Source organism: Protobothrops mucrosquamatus, unplaced genomic scaffold (genome assembly GCF_001527695.2).
Source record: "Protobothrops mucrosquamatus isolate PMUCROS unplaced genomic scaffold, P.Mucros_1.0 scaffold3467, whole genome shotgun sequence".
Taxonomy (NCBI): domain Eukaryota; kingdom Metazoa; phylum Chordata; class Lepidosauria; order Squamata; family Viperidae; genus Protobothrops; species Protobothrops mucrosquamatus.
Window position 1 is genome coordinate 71,796 of NW_015389442.1, and position 16,296 is coordinate 88,091.

The window sequence follows — 16,296 nt, forward strand, 5'->3', positions numbered from 1 at the left end:
GTCTGTGGATGTTTAGGTTCTTTGCCATATTTCAGATGTTTTGGTAATGAGAGAGCATAACAGATCCTTAAAATAAACTTAAGTGGAGGAAATAAGGAATGAAGTACAGAAATGTTGATCTTCCAGCATCATAAAAGTAGTGAGAATATCAATATGCATTTCACCGCTTTTTAACCGGAAGAGAAGAATATTGGCATCACTGCTTTGTGCTCTCTCCTTCTCCAGTTCTTGGAAGTTCAACTCATGTGGCAAAGGTTCCTTCCTTACCTTTGGAGCCTAAACCCAAGCAACCGACCCCCGAGGAACTTCCATCTACTCTAAAACCACAGGAACAAGTTCAACCCGTCGAACAAGCGGAGCAGTCTTGAAGAGAGGGCCAACCTGGAACTGCTCGTAGAGCGCCGTGTTGAACCTACTGGGTGCAATAGGGACAAGGCGCATTTAGTATCCTACAAACTTTGCACCAGACCAAAGAGTCCAGCAGTCCTGTCGCACACCATTAGCCGATGAGATATTCGGAGGTTGCGTTGTTCCCTTAACATTCCACACGTAGACTAATGAAAGATGAAGAGAGGGACACGGTTTGAGTAGCTTTCCCTGGAAGCCATTGGACCTTCATAACAGGAAGAGAAGTGAGTTGATTACGTTTCTACTAAGAGGTGTCTCTAGATTTTGAGAATATAGCCCTTTCTAATATTTTTCTACTGATGCCGAGTTACTTTTTGGTAGCATTTCGAGCCGTACGAGCTGTGGCGGCGCAGTGGTTAGAATGCAGCATTGCAGGCTGACTCTGCCCACTGCCAGGAGTTCAATCCTGACCGGCTCAAGACTGACTCAGCCTTCCATCCTTCCGAGGTCGGTAAAATGAGGACCCAGATTGTTGGGGTCGATAGGCTGACTCTGTAAACTGCTGAGAGGGGGCTGTAAAGTTCTATGAAGCGGTATATAAGTCTAAAAGCTATGACTATTGCTATTTCTGAACTCATGACCCAGCTATTCTGTTGAACCATAACCGGAGGCATCTACTCGTATATTCCTAGACAAGTAACTTGTTTGGGATTGTTGAACCTGGGTAGAATCCAGCTACTTTTGCTGCAAATGCTTTTGTAGGACTTCTGTGTTTCCTGCCACTTTTGAACCCAGTGGAACCCCCTGAGAGGAGCAGATTCCGTCCTGTTACCAATCAATTGGTGGTGGAATTTACTACTAGATGACATAGTAAAGAAGTACGTTATGTGCTCGCTTCGACAGAACATATACTAAAATTGAGAAGTACGTATATTGGATGGGGTTAAGGTTTTTTTGTGTAAATAAAAATGTGATGAGTTGATTGAAATCCCTTCTATATATTACTTTTCCCATGTTATTGAAGTCCCTTACATTGTGAATATAATAGGGTCCTTAGGCTGGTGCACAACCAGAAGCAGCTGTGAAGTAATGCGTAGCATCCTAGTCACGGCTGCGTTTTAAAACAGCTCTGCTGCAAACCGGCTCATAGTGAACCATCGGTTCATTTAACAACCGTAGTGTTCTTTTTTACAACCACCAGGGTCTTGTTTTACGACCGTCATGTCTTATGATCACGACGGGCAGGCTCCATTAGTCATAGACCGAGGAATTAGCGAGGAAGGGAAGGGTGGGCTCAGCTTAGGAGAATTATCCTCAGAGCAAACTGAAGCTTGAAACATTGAAACTGTGGCAAATGCATGGAATTTTATTGATAATGTTAGTAAAGTAGAGAGAAGCCCTCCAGTTACTAAAGAAGTAATTTCTTTCCATGTAAGCAGGAATAGAGCTAAAGTTGTGAAAAGCTTTGGCCCATTGTGGACAGTTTCCCAGCTTCAGTTGCATTTCTTGGTAAGTTCAGAGAATTAAGTCCCTTTCTTAGAAACCCTAGAGCAGTGATGGCGAACCTTTTAGAGAATGAGTGCCCAAACTGCAACGCAAAACCCACTTATGCATCGTCGGGTGCTGGGTGGATGTGGCCCGTTGGCTGGGTGTGGCCCATTGGCTGGGCATGGCTGCGGTGGTAACGGCAGACTGGGTGGGACTAAAAAGTTCAATCAATCAATTCCAACTTTGCAAGATTTTTTTTTCCCCACAAGAAGTTGAAATTGACTGATTGAACCTTTTTTTTTTTTTTTGCACACAGCCATGGAGGCCTAAAGCGAAAAGGTTTTATAAAACCCAGCTGAAGGCCTAGGACTAGGGCGACGGCGCGCGTGCCTACAGAGAGGGCTCTGAGTGCCGCTTCTGGCACCCGTGCCATAGGTTTGCCACCACTGCCCTAGAGAGCTACATCTGTTTGGATGAAAAGTAGCATCTCGTTCCCTAAGTTTTTTCAGGTACCTGTGAAGCATATATATATATAAAAAAACCAGGCGAGGCCACTTTTGTACATTAAATGCAAAACAACATTTATTGAAAACACCATTGTACAGCGCCGTACGATTTTTTACACCCATATCGTCGAGACCTCGTACATGATTTAAAAAAAATACTTATTTCATAAGAACAGCGCAGGCAGAATACTTTGGCAAGAAAAGCTATTCAAGACATCTCTTCAGAGAAGGCTCCTAAAACGGTCCACTCAATCCCTGCTATTTTTTACTGAAAAGGAAGGAAGAAAAATGTAGTTTCCATGTCACAGTTGAGTTTTGCAACTGTTATGTTTCACAACTGCCTGGCACCAAGAAAAATGGGTGCCGATGCTTTACCCCAGGGGTGCCCAACCTTGGCAACTTGGCAAGACCAATGGCTGGGGAATCCTGGGACTTGAAGTCACACAGGTCTTAAAAATTGCCGAGGTTGGACCCCCCTGCTTTGCCCATTTCATCGATGCAGTTTAAAGCACCGGATCCTACATTTGGACCTCCAGCCGACAACTCCCTGAGAATTTGGATAATATGATTACAGTGAATTAATTTTGAATGGAATGAAATGATAAGGCAAGCACTATGTACAAAGGAACCATAGGAAGACGCCTCCTGGGATTCAGAAAAGCTCACAAATCTAATAATTATAATTTCTTTAGCAGTAATCTTGGACCATCCCCTTTTAGCTCAGCCTCCCATTCAAACGTATTTGGCAACTACAGAATTTCCACCTCATGTGCCAGCTGGGAATTTTAACTCCCACACACTTGAAAGGAGGATAAAGAAAGGTGTGTAAATCTTCAGCTGACATTGCTGCTTTGCTTTAGTTCAGGGTTCTCCAAACTCGGCAACTTTAAAAGACTTGTGGACTCCAGGAATTCCCCAGCCAGCCATGCTGTGGCTGGGGAATCCTGGGAGTTTATTATTTATTTATTAAATTTATATACCGCCCTATCTCCCTTACGGGACTCAGGGCGGTGAACAGGCGATACTAAAAACCACGATAATAAATAAATAGTTTCTGTTCTAAAATCGAATTAAATAACAGGCCTGTTCTAAAAACACACCCATACAAAAAACCCCACTGAAACATAATCAAACTACGCCAGGCCGGCCGNCTCCCTTACGGGACTCAGGGCGGTGAACAGGCGATACTAAAAACCACGATAATAAATAAATAGTTTCTGTTCTAAAATCGAATTAAATAACAGGCCTGTTCTAAAAACACACCCATACAAAAACCCCCACTGAAACATAATCAAACTACGCCAGGCCGGCCGCACGGAATAGATGGGCCTTCAGGGCTCGGCGAAAAAGAGTTGAAGTCCACAAGTCTTAAAAGTTGCCCAGTTTGGAGAACCCCTGCTCTAGTGTGTTGATTCCCAACCTTGCCAAATTCCTCAGTCAGAATTCTGGGAACTGAAGTCTACACGTTTTGACAAGGTTGAGAAACACTGTTCTAGTAGAACGGGCAGGGAAAAGTATCGAGAATCTGCCAAAAATATGCACTTTTTTTCCCAATTTGGATGCCAATAATACTCTTTCGAACAGGGGTCCCCAACCCCCAGTTTGTGGACCAGTACCGGTCCACGGCATGCCAACAACTGGTCCACGCAAGCAAGCAAAGCCCCATCCGTGGGATGCAGGCAGCACACAAAACCACGCATCTTCCGGTCCATGGAAAAACCTCTCTCCACGGAACCGGTCCCTGGTGCCCAGAAGGCTGGAGACCTCTGCTTTAGAAGATCTCAAGTAAACGTGGCTATTCCAAAGTAGAAGGAATGCAGTAAAACAGAAAGGCCACAGATAAGAAAACATGTGAAAGGAACGTTAGCAGGGATGAGGTCTCCCAATATAGCCTGGATGACTCTAACTAGGATTAAATTGTTGAAAAAGGCTGGCCAGGTTTGAATAGGATGAAATAGACCCGAAATCTAAAAGGGACTAAGACAAGGAGTGAAAGCAACAACTGTGGAGTGTTTTTTTTTCCCGTGTAGCCACCACATAGCGGCCACTGTGCAATAGAAGCAGTGCATCCTTATCAGCAGTGCAGACTCTGTAGAAGGAAGCTGCACATTTAACTGCCACCATTTCTCTCATAAGAAAGAGCAAGTGTAAAAAAAACAACAACGTATTCAAGTCTTCTAAGTTTTTAGCTGCTAGTTCCTCAATCCCACCATTCTGATGTTTGCTCTCCCGCCCAAGTGTCCCAATGCCACTGGAGTTCTCGAATATTCAGTCCAAGAAAGAAAACAGCACCCCGAAATGACAAGTATTAAACATCCCCCTCCCTACCACAGTCCTGACGTGAGCCGTATCGTTACTTTCGGTTAAAGGATATGAGCAACTGTCCAGAATATGAGCCAAAGAAAACATCTATTCCGTCTCAAGAAGTGGGGAAAGTCTAAAACGCATCAACTTCGCAGGAATGCAAAAATTGTGGCTATTTCAACTGGGGAGAGAGAGGTACCCCGCTTTAAAAATGAATAAATAAATCACACTATCTGAGAAAAAATGTTTCAGGGGCTGCTGTCTTTCTAATTGTACCTTGAGTCTGAATACATTTACAATGACATTTAACAAAAAAAAGGGGGGGGAATCAATGGGACACAGTACATTGCTTAGCGACCGTTTGAAGTTATGACGGACCCCACAAAAGGTACTTACGACTTGATTTACAGTTCTCGTACCCCCCCCCCAGTCATGTGATTATATTTTGGGTGTTTGGCAACTGGTTTGGCAACTGGATCTTATTTACAGCCGTTTGTGGCATTCTGTGGACACACGACCAGAATTTTTGGTGATTTTTGACATTTTGGGACATTTGCTTTCGGGCAAAAAAACAAAAAACGCCCATTGGATAAAATGGATTTGCTTAAGCGCCAGAAAACGTTCACAAAATCGGGTGCAGCTGCATGACGACCCATTTAACCACAACAACTTAACAACCATAATTCCAGGCTCAATCATGGTTTTAAGTCAAGAGCTACCTATGTACATTATTAAGGTCTCCCGGCATTCATCTGATTCTGTCACACTCAAAAGGCCAATCTGAACATTTCAGTTCCATTGTTAGTGATATGTTTATCTTGCCCTTCCTCTCTGGGACTTAAACCCACTCCTTTACTCTTTACACAGCCCCCATGTAATTTACAACCACTGAAGTCTCCCCTACCGAGTGGGAATTACCGAGCACAGATTTGGATCTGAATTTCTGCCCCCAAACCTCACACCTGCGCTGGCTTTTGCCCAGCTCCTGGCAGATTCTGGATTTTATTTATGTAAATAACTCACGGGGCTGACCCTCTCATACCAGGCACTGTTTTTATGCTGTACTGCAAAGAAAAAGATGGGATGAACAATTGAAATCCACCTTCCTGAGATCCTAAGACAGTGGTTCTCAACCTTTTTAATGCCGCGACCCCAACCGGTCGTAAGTCGAGGACTAAACCGGTCGTAAGTCGAGGATTAAACTGATCGTAAGTCGAGGACTAAACCGGTCGTAAGTCGAGGACTACCCAACCGGTCGTAAGTCGAGGACTTTCCCTGCCCGGGAGCGCCGCGCATGCGTGGTTCCGCCCCGTGCCGGCCGAGGCGTAGCTGGCAAGCGGCAGAGACGGAGCAGGCCGACCACCAGCTGGCCCAGCCCAAGGGAGGTAAGGCACCCGCCGGAAAAGGGGAAAAAAAATGGCAGACAGCCTTGCTTAGCGACCCCCATGAAATGGTCAATCGACCCCAAATGGGGTCCCGACCCACAGGTTGAGAACCACTGTCCTAAGACCTCGTGCTAATTATAGCAAGCCAGAAATGCTAGAAGCTCCGTTTTCTTAATCAAAGTTCAGTTAAAAAAAACAAAAAACATTGTTTCTGGTTGTCTATTAAGGGCCACGTTAAGGCTTCAGCAAGATATACCTCGGCATTTTGCACAGATTTATTGCAGCTTGTTCTGTTTATTACGCTTAAGATGTCAGCTGCGGTTATACGGTAGGCTCTCCTTTCTCGTCCTTGCCCCCAGCCTTCACTGTTAGGAGACAAAACTGCCTCACATTTGAGAATCACCTTGCCAACAAAAGACCTTTGAAAGTCGCAACCGCAAAAGGAAAAAAGAAGAAATTAGCATTATCCAGCGAAGGAAATACTTCTGATATTTTGACAGCAGCCTTGGTCACTTTATGAGCCTAAGAGAAGAATCCTTTCCTTGCCTATTAACAGGCTGGTACATCTTTGGAAGTAGGAAAGTTAAAGGGTAAATACATTGGTCTTCCAAAGAAGTAGAAGGTTGGGTTTTGCTATGTCAGGAAGGTGAAGAAATAACTTTTATTTTATTTTTTTACTTCTGCCTGGCCGATATGATTCTGAAAAGAATCCCTATATCCCACCCTGGAATAAGCAGGCACCACGAACAACACCCCTTTTTAGAAATTATAGCAAATTAAATAGACTTAATTAAAAAAATAATTAAATAAACTTGGCTTTCTCGCTCCGACCAAAAGGAGTCCCTTCCTACCTTACCATTTTTGCGTTATAATCATTCCTGTAGCAATAAATCCAAGCATTTGGATAGCATTTATTTTTTTGCCCCTTTGGTTCCTGATCCAATCTGAATTCCAGCCTCTACCTGCTTGGCCTGAAGGATGGAGTGATCTCCTCTTAATGAGGATGGATTTCTGAATACAGGAGTCCTTCAGCAGATATGGCGTCCCCGAGGCCCACAGTCCGCAGAGGGCTTTTACACACCAGCACGGGGGTGTAATGGAAAGTAATGGCGTCCTGATGCCATACCGATATGGGCTCCTTCGGATTTAAGGAGACTCTGGAGGCCCCCTCCATCTTGGACGTGGCGAACTCCAGTGGTGCCTTCAGGAAGACTTTGCTGACGTCAATGGTCTGGGTGGCACAAGCTTGGGTCCCCGCCACCCTGGCTCCAGCAGCCACCGCTGCCACCTGGTTGCCCCAATACCCGTCCACGGTAACCAGGAGGTGGTAGGCCAAAGTATGGAAGTGGATCCGGGTGAGATCCGAAGCCTGAACTGAAGTTCTCCCGTATTCTTTCAAGATCCAGAAAATGATGTCACTGACAACAGCCACATCTGGAACACCATTCCAGGAAGTTAAGGAGGAGTGAGGTCCCGAGGCCGCCTGGCTGAGGAACAGCAGCTCTTGCTCGTTCAAACCGATGGAGTTCACGAGAGGGAAGATCTGCTAACAGACAGACCAAGTGATAGGTTGGCATTGGAGGAGTCCCAACTTCTAAAGATGAAGGCAGGGGTGTCCAACCTTGGACTTCAGCTTCCAGAATTCACGCGTGGCTGGCTGGGGAATTCTGGGAGTTGAAGTCCACAAGTCTGAAAAGAATCCAAGGTTGGACACCCCTAGATTAAGGCATGATATATACTGGAAATTAAAGCATAACTTTGGATCAAGCATGCCAAAAGACAGCTGGAGATCCTTGCCATCTGATAGAATGGACCTTTGGCCTGTGCAGTCTGTGGTGATCTGCCTTTTGGTAGACCTTGGATCTTGACCTGTGACTGTGCTGGTTCCCGACTCATAATATGTAAAATAGGCAGGTCGTAATCTCCAGCCAAGGTCTTCCCTCCACATTAAATAACTCTGCCTTTGTCTACAGCATCCCAGATACTTTAAATTCATCTCACAACTTCCATCTGTTCTGAAGGTGAAGAGACTCCATCAATTGTGATTACCTGGTGAATTATTTCTCTCATGAGGTCTGGGTCGGTCATACCGGCTAATTCCAGATGGATCGGGACGTCCATGGGAATGTCAGAAATGGAAGTTACGGCCTACAGAAACACACACGCACACACACACCCAAAAAAATTCAGATTAGGCGAAGCAAAGGCATATAGGAAGATAGCAGAGGGAGACCACCAAACGGAGTCAGCTTCTTTCCGATTGAAGGGCTGTTGCGTCAATAAGTGGTGAACATCCAAGCATATCTCTTTGCAGGGCAAAAGAAAGTCTTTGATTCATCTTCCTAGACCATCATGCTGGATGCCCACTCCCATCATCCCCAGCATTGCCACCAGGAGATGCTCCAAGCTGGAGGATAATGGATTAGACCAGGAGTTGGTAAGCTTTATCTATAAAGGACCAGATCCTGTCCTTCTTCCATCTTTGCGGGCATGTCTGACAGATCTGTGGGCCAAGGAGCATGGCAGCCAATGGACAGCATTGGTGCACCAGCAGGGAGGCTGCTGATAGGCCACAATCTAGGAGGCCTGATCCTGGCCCTCCCCTCACCCTAAGAGGTTGCTTGAGGTCAGTCTTGACCATCTGACCATATTCTAACTCGTGGACCATACAAAAACTGGGTGGGCCACATTTTGCCTGCAAGCTTTGGTTTGTCAACCTCGGGATTGCAGCCTACCTCATTCCCAGCATCCTGACGGTAAAGCTCTATCTCTAGTCTTTTTAAGTGACAAAATAGTTCTGGGGAACTTTTGAAAAGAGAAACCCAAGCATTTTGGATCTTACCTCTCGGATCCTCTTCTGGCGTAGCTCTCTGGTCTGTCCTTCCATCATATGGAATCCTGAAAGCACCACCAGGTCTGGCTGAAATTCCTCCAGGCTGGATACAAATATTTCTAGCATGTTCATGGCCCCGTTGGACAGGTCATGGGAGAAGATGAATCGGTTGGCGTTGGGAGCTCTCCGCTCTCCCCATTCTTCACCTGATAAGCACACACACAGACACACAACACAACACAACACAAAAGCCCATCATTACACGGAATCTTTGCAGAGACATCTTGCCTTTGTGACAAGTTTAACGAAGAGAAGGACGAGGGGGGATATGATAGCAGTCCTCCAATATATCTGAGCGGCTGCCCCAAAGAAGAGGGAGCCAAGCTATTCCCCAAAAGCGCCTGAAGGCAGGACAAGAAGCAATGGGTGGAAACTAATCAAGGAGAGAAGCAACCTGGAACTAAGGAGAAACTTCCTGACAGTGAGAACAATTAACCAGTGGAACAACCTGCCTCCAGAAGCGGTGAATGCTCCAACACTGGATGTTTTTAAGAAGAGACTGGACAGCCATTTGTCTGAAATGGTATAGGGTTTCCTGCCTGAGCAGGGGGTTGGACTAGATGACCTCCAAGGTCTCTTCCAACTTTATTATTATTATTATTATTATTATTATTATTATTATTATTATTATTATTATTATTATTATTATTATAGCTCTTATGATTTCTCCTGATATTCGGTTATCAGGAAAAGAATAAACTCCCTCTGTAGAAAGCGTGCCATTAGGCCACTCGTAGTTTTGGAACTTCTGCTAGTCAAATCACTCGCAGGTAGTCATCAAGTTAGGCCCATAACGGGAGCCTGTACATTACGGCTGTAAGTTACGATGGTCATTTGACCAACTCAACACTATGATCTTTCTGGCAGTGGTCATAAAGCGAGCACTGCAGCCACTAAGCAAACGCCACACTCGTTAAGTGAATAATAGTTGTAAACATCCTTTTTTTTTTTTTTTTGCAAAAACACCGTAGATCTCAATCACGTAATCATGCAGTCAGTTTTCTGTACTTAAAGCAGAACTGTGCATATTCCCATTACTGGAAATTCCAGGCCTGGGTGGATTCAAAATATTGCTGACTGCAGAACGTTAATGTGGCAGAGCAAAGTCCGGAGGAAAGAGCAGGTCTCACGAATCCGTTTCATCGCCAGACTCCTACTGAGCATGCTCACTGCTTGCCTCTCATTCTCCCGTTTGATCACACCGAAGCAGACAGGGGTAGTCAACCCTGGCTCTTTTATGACTCGTGGACTTCAATTCCCAGAATTCCTGAGCCAGCTTAGCTGGCTTAGTTAATTTTTATTTTTTATTTTTTTTTTACTATTTTTGCATTTGGGTATTTCTCTATTAGACTTCAACATAATCGATCAGAGAGTTCTGTGGGACCATGTTGCAAATCTGAACCTAAGATATAATGGTTAAGCGGTGGATTTGTGATGGTGTCCAGCTCTCAACCAGGATGTTTCTTAATTACTGGATACATTAGTGCTGTGTTTCTCAACCTTGGCGACTTGAAGGCATATGGACTTGAAGCTTTGCTGGCTGAAGAATTCTGGGTGCTGAAGTCCACGTCTTTTAAGTCGCCAAGGTTGAAAAACACTGCATTAATGGTTACAATATATATATTAATGATAATAGTCGTTTACATGACTCTACCAATTGCCTTTTGGATCTTCAAATGGCACATACCTGCTTGGTATTCCAAAATAAGATGATATTCATCTAATTCTTGCAGGGATTCTGGAGGGACCATTACATTCTCGTCAAGCAACTCGTGAAGTTTAGGCCCGATTGGGCCACAAAGTAGAACCTACAAGTAAACAGACCGATAATAACTTCGCTCAAATTGGCTAGGTTCTTAATGAATTTTCCGATTTTGATCCTGATCCGCATTTAGAGGCGTAGGATGGCAAAACATTTTCCTATTGATTAATTAAAAACAGGATATAAAAGTCGATCATGCCTGTCTGCCAAGTCACGTTTGTTCACGTGCACCCTTGATCCTCTTGGTGTGCTACTGCTCGAGATCTAAATGCAGTGAGCAGACGTGCGTCATTTGTGTACATTGTCAGCCACATTATGATATACAAACACCGGTGGGACAACACAATTTACAGTTACAGGCAGAGACTAAAGCTTACCTTTAAGTCAGGATGAGATGCAATTTTCTGGCCAATGAGAGCGGCATTTCCTCCAACATACAACTGCAAGAGAGTAAGAAGTCATTGGACCCACTTCCAAGTGAAGGGACATTGTTAAGCCTTTTGCCAATACTGTCATAATACAAGAGGGAGATAGGTGGCATTTTAAAAACCCGCCAATTACACTGAAGCGTAAGGTTTCACGGGTCAATGCCATTTTCCAAAGCTGCAGATTTCTGCACTGGCAATTTTATAAGCAGGTAAAATTGAAGAGAGCGGGGCCAAAAAGAGGATGGTGAGAACACAGACAAGATGGTTTGCGAAGTTCTCTTGATTATGTATTTTATTCTCTTTATTCAAGCTTTCGGTTCCTTGACATATTTGCTGACTCTTGCAAGCCATTTTCAGTTCTTGATTTGCTTTCAGTTTTATTTTAGCTCTTTCATCTGCTGGGCATATTCTTTTGACGAAGAACAGAATGCAAAACTCAGTTTAAAAAAAAATGACAACTAATCTTGATAAGCGACACTCCCGCCTCCCAGGGAGGACCAGCAGTCTTTCTGCTTCCAGAAACACGTTCTGAGCATCAGATATCAGCTAATTCCAGTCTGCTACTATCTCTCCCAAAATAAGTACAAGTAAGATAAACATGTGGGCTTGTTTGTATAGAACCGGGGAAAAATTGAGCTCTCAAAACGTCTGGTAAACGCAAGTGTGACAAAAGGAAGAATCTTAAAGCCATTAATCAAGTCCTAAATTAAAAGTGAGATTGAGCATTGATAAAAATAAGCTGTCAACTCACAGTGGATTTACAGCTTCTGGTGCAGCTGGCGGCCAAGAACTAGCATGACTTTGCAGAAATTTACATAGCTGTACATTTCAGAAGATTCACTATCAACCTGGAGTTATTGAAGAAACACTGGTTTAAGGTAGCCTTGGAAATCTGTAGCATTGGGCAGTGTTTCACATTTTCATCCTTTAAACCAGCGGAACACGGCTAAAGGAGGTTTAATTACAAAGGCTGACCTGCATGTAATACACACAGACACACACACACACACACACACACCCAGAGCTATCCCCAAATGCCTTTATTAAAAGCAAATTAAAAGGCAAAAACATAGGAATTGACTCCCGCTGACCCCATCTAGGCTGTTTCCTTGGGAGCAATTACATAGGAAGCGATTTGCCACTGGTTTTCTTTGGCTCAAATTATCTCCTTCGGCACACAATGGAAAGATCTAGCTGTCTGGAGAAAGCTCTCATGGCTGGGAAAGGTGGATGGAAAGAGAAGAAAAAAAATAACCAGCAGCATACTCAATATACTGGAAGAGCTGAAGAAACCAGGTTAAATTGTCTTGGGAGAAAATCTGTCTAAGTAGCTGCTAAGAGTTGATGCCAACTTGATGGTACATAATCAACATGAAGACCTAGCTCTCTTGAAAAGTCTGTAGTGCTGGAAAAGATGGAAAGAAAGAAAAGGACGAGCAGCAATAAGGGCATGATGGGCTCAGCTACTGTAGCAATGGGAACATCTGTGGAAGACTTGAAGGATCAAGTTGGGGATAAGATCAAGTTAGGGACAGATCCCCCTGGAGAAAATCTATGTGGTTGCTAAGAGTCGGCAGTGATTTGATGGCACATAATGAATTAATCAATCTTTGGGAGTATTTCTTCAGCTTCCCAGTTTAACTCTGGAATTCTCAGGGAGATTCAAGGAATAACCAGCCCCAATTCTGCTTAGCCTTCAAGGTCAGGTAGATGTTGTCCCTGGCCGAAGCCAAAAATACCTATGAAAATATTAATTTAAAAGTTTTAAAATTTAAAAATATAGTACACTATACAAAACAGGTCTTTTTTTTCCCTTTTTTCTTTTTAAGAAAATGGGAGAGTCTCGTCATTTAAACCCACCACAAATGAAATGCGGGGCATGCATAACAAACTAACGTGGGTAGCTTATGCTTTGTAAGGTAACGCTTTATCAGACTGTAGTTTGTTGGAAAAAAAATAGTCTTTTTCAAACTTGGCCATTTGAAGATATGTGGACTTCAACTCCCAGAATTCTCCAGCCAGAATTCTGGGAGTTGAAGTCCACACATCTTGAAGTGGCCAACATTGCAGTAATCTAATTGGAAACCAAGACTTTGTTATTTTGGACATGTATTTAAAAGGTAGTAAAATGCAATATTCGGATCTGGAAAGGGCAGGAATGCTTTGGATCCTTAGAATCCCTGCTTGGGGTCCAAATCTCGCACGCCTCCGGAAGAGGCCTTTGATTCCTGATACCAACTGGGCCACGAGGACCTCCTTCTCAAGCGAAAAGCCCACCTGGGCATCAGGATAGCTGGCCGCCATTTGTGCGATGCGGTGGAAGGCGTCTGCGTCACTAAAGAACCGTTCTGCAGCAGCCCCCTTCCCCATAAAATGGAGGAAGGCTTCTTCCAGATCAGCAGCGGAACGCAAGACAGAGTGGTCTTTCCCGCCCTGGCCGCGGAAGCCGAGGGCCTGCAGCAGCTTCGCCCCGGAGAGGATCACATCTACGCAGGCATTGACCCTGAAGAGCAAGCGAAGAGAGAAGGACTACCTCAGGTATCAAGGCTCTGCATAAAACCCTCCAATTTGCACACGGGGCCTTCTGCCTCGGAAGGGATGACCATTCTGCTTTGGAAAAACGAAGACCAGGCCTCCCCCCCCACCTCACAGGTTAGAGTAGAGTAGAGTAGAGTAGAGTAGGGTAGGGTAGGGTAGAATAGGAGTAGAGTAGGGTAGGATAGGAATAGGAATAGGAATAGGAATAGGAATAGAATAGAATAGAATAGAACAGGAATAGGAATAGGAATAGGCGTTGTCTTACCTGAACGCCTTTTCTCAGCATAACGATGGAGAAATAGAATAGAATAAGGAATGGAATGGAATGGAATAGAATAACAGAAAGAATAGAATAGAATAGAATAGAATAGAATAGAATAATAGAATAGAATAGAATAGAATAGAATAGAATAGAATAGAATAAACTTTATTGTCACTTTGAATGAACACTAATCGACACACATAAAAATGAAACTTTCCCCATGATGGAAAAAGAACACATTCCTTGTACCACCAAAGTAGGCAGCCATGGATGGATTCTGCCTGGCAGACACATCCCTGCAAAAATGCCCAGTTGGGACGCTTCCTCTCTGTAAGGTTTCTGAGACACAGGTGGTCCTCAACTTATAGCAGTTTGTTTAGTAGTGACCGTTCAAAGTTACAATAGCATAAAGTGATTCATGGCTGTTTTTCACACTTAATCCCTGTGGTCATGTGATTAAAATCTGGATGCTTGGCAATTGGCATATATTTACGACTATTGCAGTGTCCCGGGATCACGGGATCCCCTTTGGTGACCTTCTGACAAGCAAAGTCAGGGGGGAAGCGTCATTACATTTGGGCGTTCTTCAATTCTACATCACCCAAGCAAGCGGTCGATCCATCCTTACCCCACAGCAACTCTGTTCCACTGCTTAGCTGGCTGGGTGATGAGGGCGTCCCAGGCCTCGGCCATGCTGCCCTCCGGGGACCCCAGATCCCCCCGAAGCTGGTTCAGGAAGGAGCCCGAGAGATGCTCCCACAGGGAATCCGGCAACGCGGGGTCCAGCCAGAAGACGTAACCCGTGGTCAAGGCCAGCAGAGCCACCCCCAGGGCCTTGCGCCACATGGTGAAGTCCTGCGCCAAGGCCGAGGACGGACCAGGATTACACGGAGAGGCCGTCAAAGGCAGGTAGCCGTCCAAGGGGCTTCAGGGGTCACCATCCATCTGGGAACAGATCCCACTCTGAAGAGGAAGAATTGAACACGGAGTCAGGGGAGTTTGCTCAGAGGAAGCTGCCCACAAGCCCACTTTAGGGTGGGTCATTTGGGGAGGATTCCAGAGGTTTCTATTCCCAGTTGTGGTTTCCTTGGGTGCTCCGGCAACTTCAAAACAATCTGCAACGAGGGGGAGAGAGACTCCGAGGAATGGGCTGGTGGAATATTTTTTAAACAAAAAAGCAGAAGAAAAGTTCAAAGAATAAAGATTGATGTCTACCAGCTTTGCAATGGCCAGTACAAAATTTAAGGGTAACTGTTGTTGTCATTATTATTATTACTACTATTAATTGTACTAGCTTTGGTACCTCTGCCTTACATAGAAACGCATAGTGTGGCTTTGTGAATGAACGTTACCATAGTATTATTCACTTTGAGGGAGGGGGGGTTGAGAAGTAGGCGGATGATGGGTTTTTTAGTCTTTAAACATCTGGATTGTGCCACATCTGGAGGTCCCGCCGGTTGGGGACGATGGAGAGGCAGAAGAGCCCATCCCCAGGGTGGACGAGGGTCCAGTTGTGCCGGCTGGGGGTGAGAGTCCAGCTTCTCCGGGACAGGGAAAGAGGCTGTGACGACTGGGGATGATGGGAGCTGCAGAAAAGGAAGGAGCCTGAGACGATGGGGGCTGTAGTCCAGCATAGATGAAGGGAGGGAAGAGGAGCAAGCGGGCTGGGGATGATGGGAGCTGCAGCTTCATAAGGCCGGAAGGTGATGGGGAAAGGAAGAGGTTGAGATGATGGGGGCTACCTTGGAGCATGATGGCTGGGGATGATGGGCGTTAGAGTCCCATCGACCTGGAGGGCCATGAAAGAAGTTCATCAGCTGGGAACCATGGGGTGGCCCAAGCACATTTGGAGAAGACCAGGAGGAAGGCACCCAGCGGGCAGGGGACGATGGGTTCTGGAGTACTATTCGGGGCCGACCAGGGGATCCTGCTCCCCCCTCCCCGCCCGGCTGCTGCCATCAGGCACCCCGGATTCCTGCCGCCCTCCGCCGAGAGACCCGGGGAGCATTACCGTCCTGGGTCCGCCACGTCCCGCCACGAGCGTCCGCTACGCCGTTTCCGTCCCTCGGCCACGCCGCCGTAAGTCTCGGTAGGGAATAAGCGGAGCTCTCTAACGGAAGCGGCGTAGCGGGCTTCTCACGCCCGCCTCTCGAGGGCGCAGAGCCCTTTCCAGAATGCGGCAACGGAAGCGTAAAGAGCACGGCCTTCGAGCGGAACCTACCAACGCTCCGCAAAAACGGGGGTGGACGGGCAAACGACTACGAAAGAAAGACCGGGATCGTGCGGGAAGCCGATGGGACGCCCCGAATAGCAAAGGAAGCCCCGCCTTTTTCGGAAGAAACCATGGGGAAGCAGTGGCGGGGGGAAAATAAAACATGAAGC

General features: G+C 45.6%; 2 protein-coding genes across 2 annotated transcripts in view; one reads left to right on the forward strand and one right to left on the reverse strand.

Annotated features, from left to right (window-relative positions):
• The window catches only part of BBS4 (Bardet-Biedl syndrome 4), a 41,825-nt gene extending 41,060 nt beyond the window's left edge, over positions 1–765 (forward strand). Inside the window, exon 16 of the mRNA XM_015827051.1 lies at positions 226–765. Within this exon, the coding sequence (XP_015682537.1) occupies positions 226–368 (143 nt within the window). The 3' untranslated portion in view covers positions 369–765. The remainder of the gene's footprint in view (positions 1–225) is intronic.
• Positions 766–6,922: 6,157 nt separating this feature from the next.
• Positions 6,923–15,961, reverse strand: ADPGK (ADP dependent glucokinase). Its single transcript, XM_015827053.1, has 8 exons — positions 15,926–15,961; positions 14,543–14,877; positions 13,392–13,617; positions 11,064–11,126; positions 10,612–10,732; positions 8,874–9,070; positions 8,081–8,179; positions 6,923–7,574 (listed from the first exon to the last, which is right to left on the reverse strand). Exons 2-8 carry the CDS (start codon positions 14,758–14,760, stop codon positions 7,026–7,028), a joined length of 1,473 nt encoding a protein of 490 aa, XP_015682539.1. The 5' UTR covers positions 14,761–14,877; positions 15,926–15,961; the 3' UTR covers positions 6,923–7,025.
• Between the last annotated feature and the right edge of the window lie 335 nt (positions 15,962–16,296).

Excerpts from the sequence above, each read along its gene's own strand:
- ADPGK (XM_015827053.1), bottom strand. The coding sequence starts at position 14,760 with ATGTGGCGCAAGGCCCTGGGGGTGGCTCTGCTGGCCTTGACCACGGGT. Across the intron at positions 13,618-14,542 it reads TGGAACAGAGTTGCTGTGGG|GGTCAATGCCTGCGTAGATG; the intron begins GTAAGGATGGAT and ends CTTGCTCTTCAG. Across the intron at positions 11,127-13,391 it reads CCAGCTATCCTGATGCCCAG|TTGTATGTTGGAGGAAATGC; the intron begins GTGGGCTTTTCG and ends ACTCTCTTGCAG.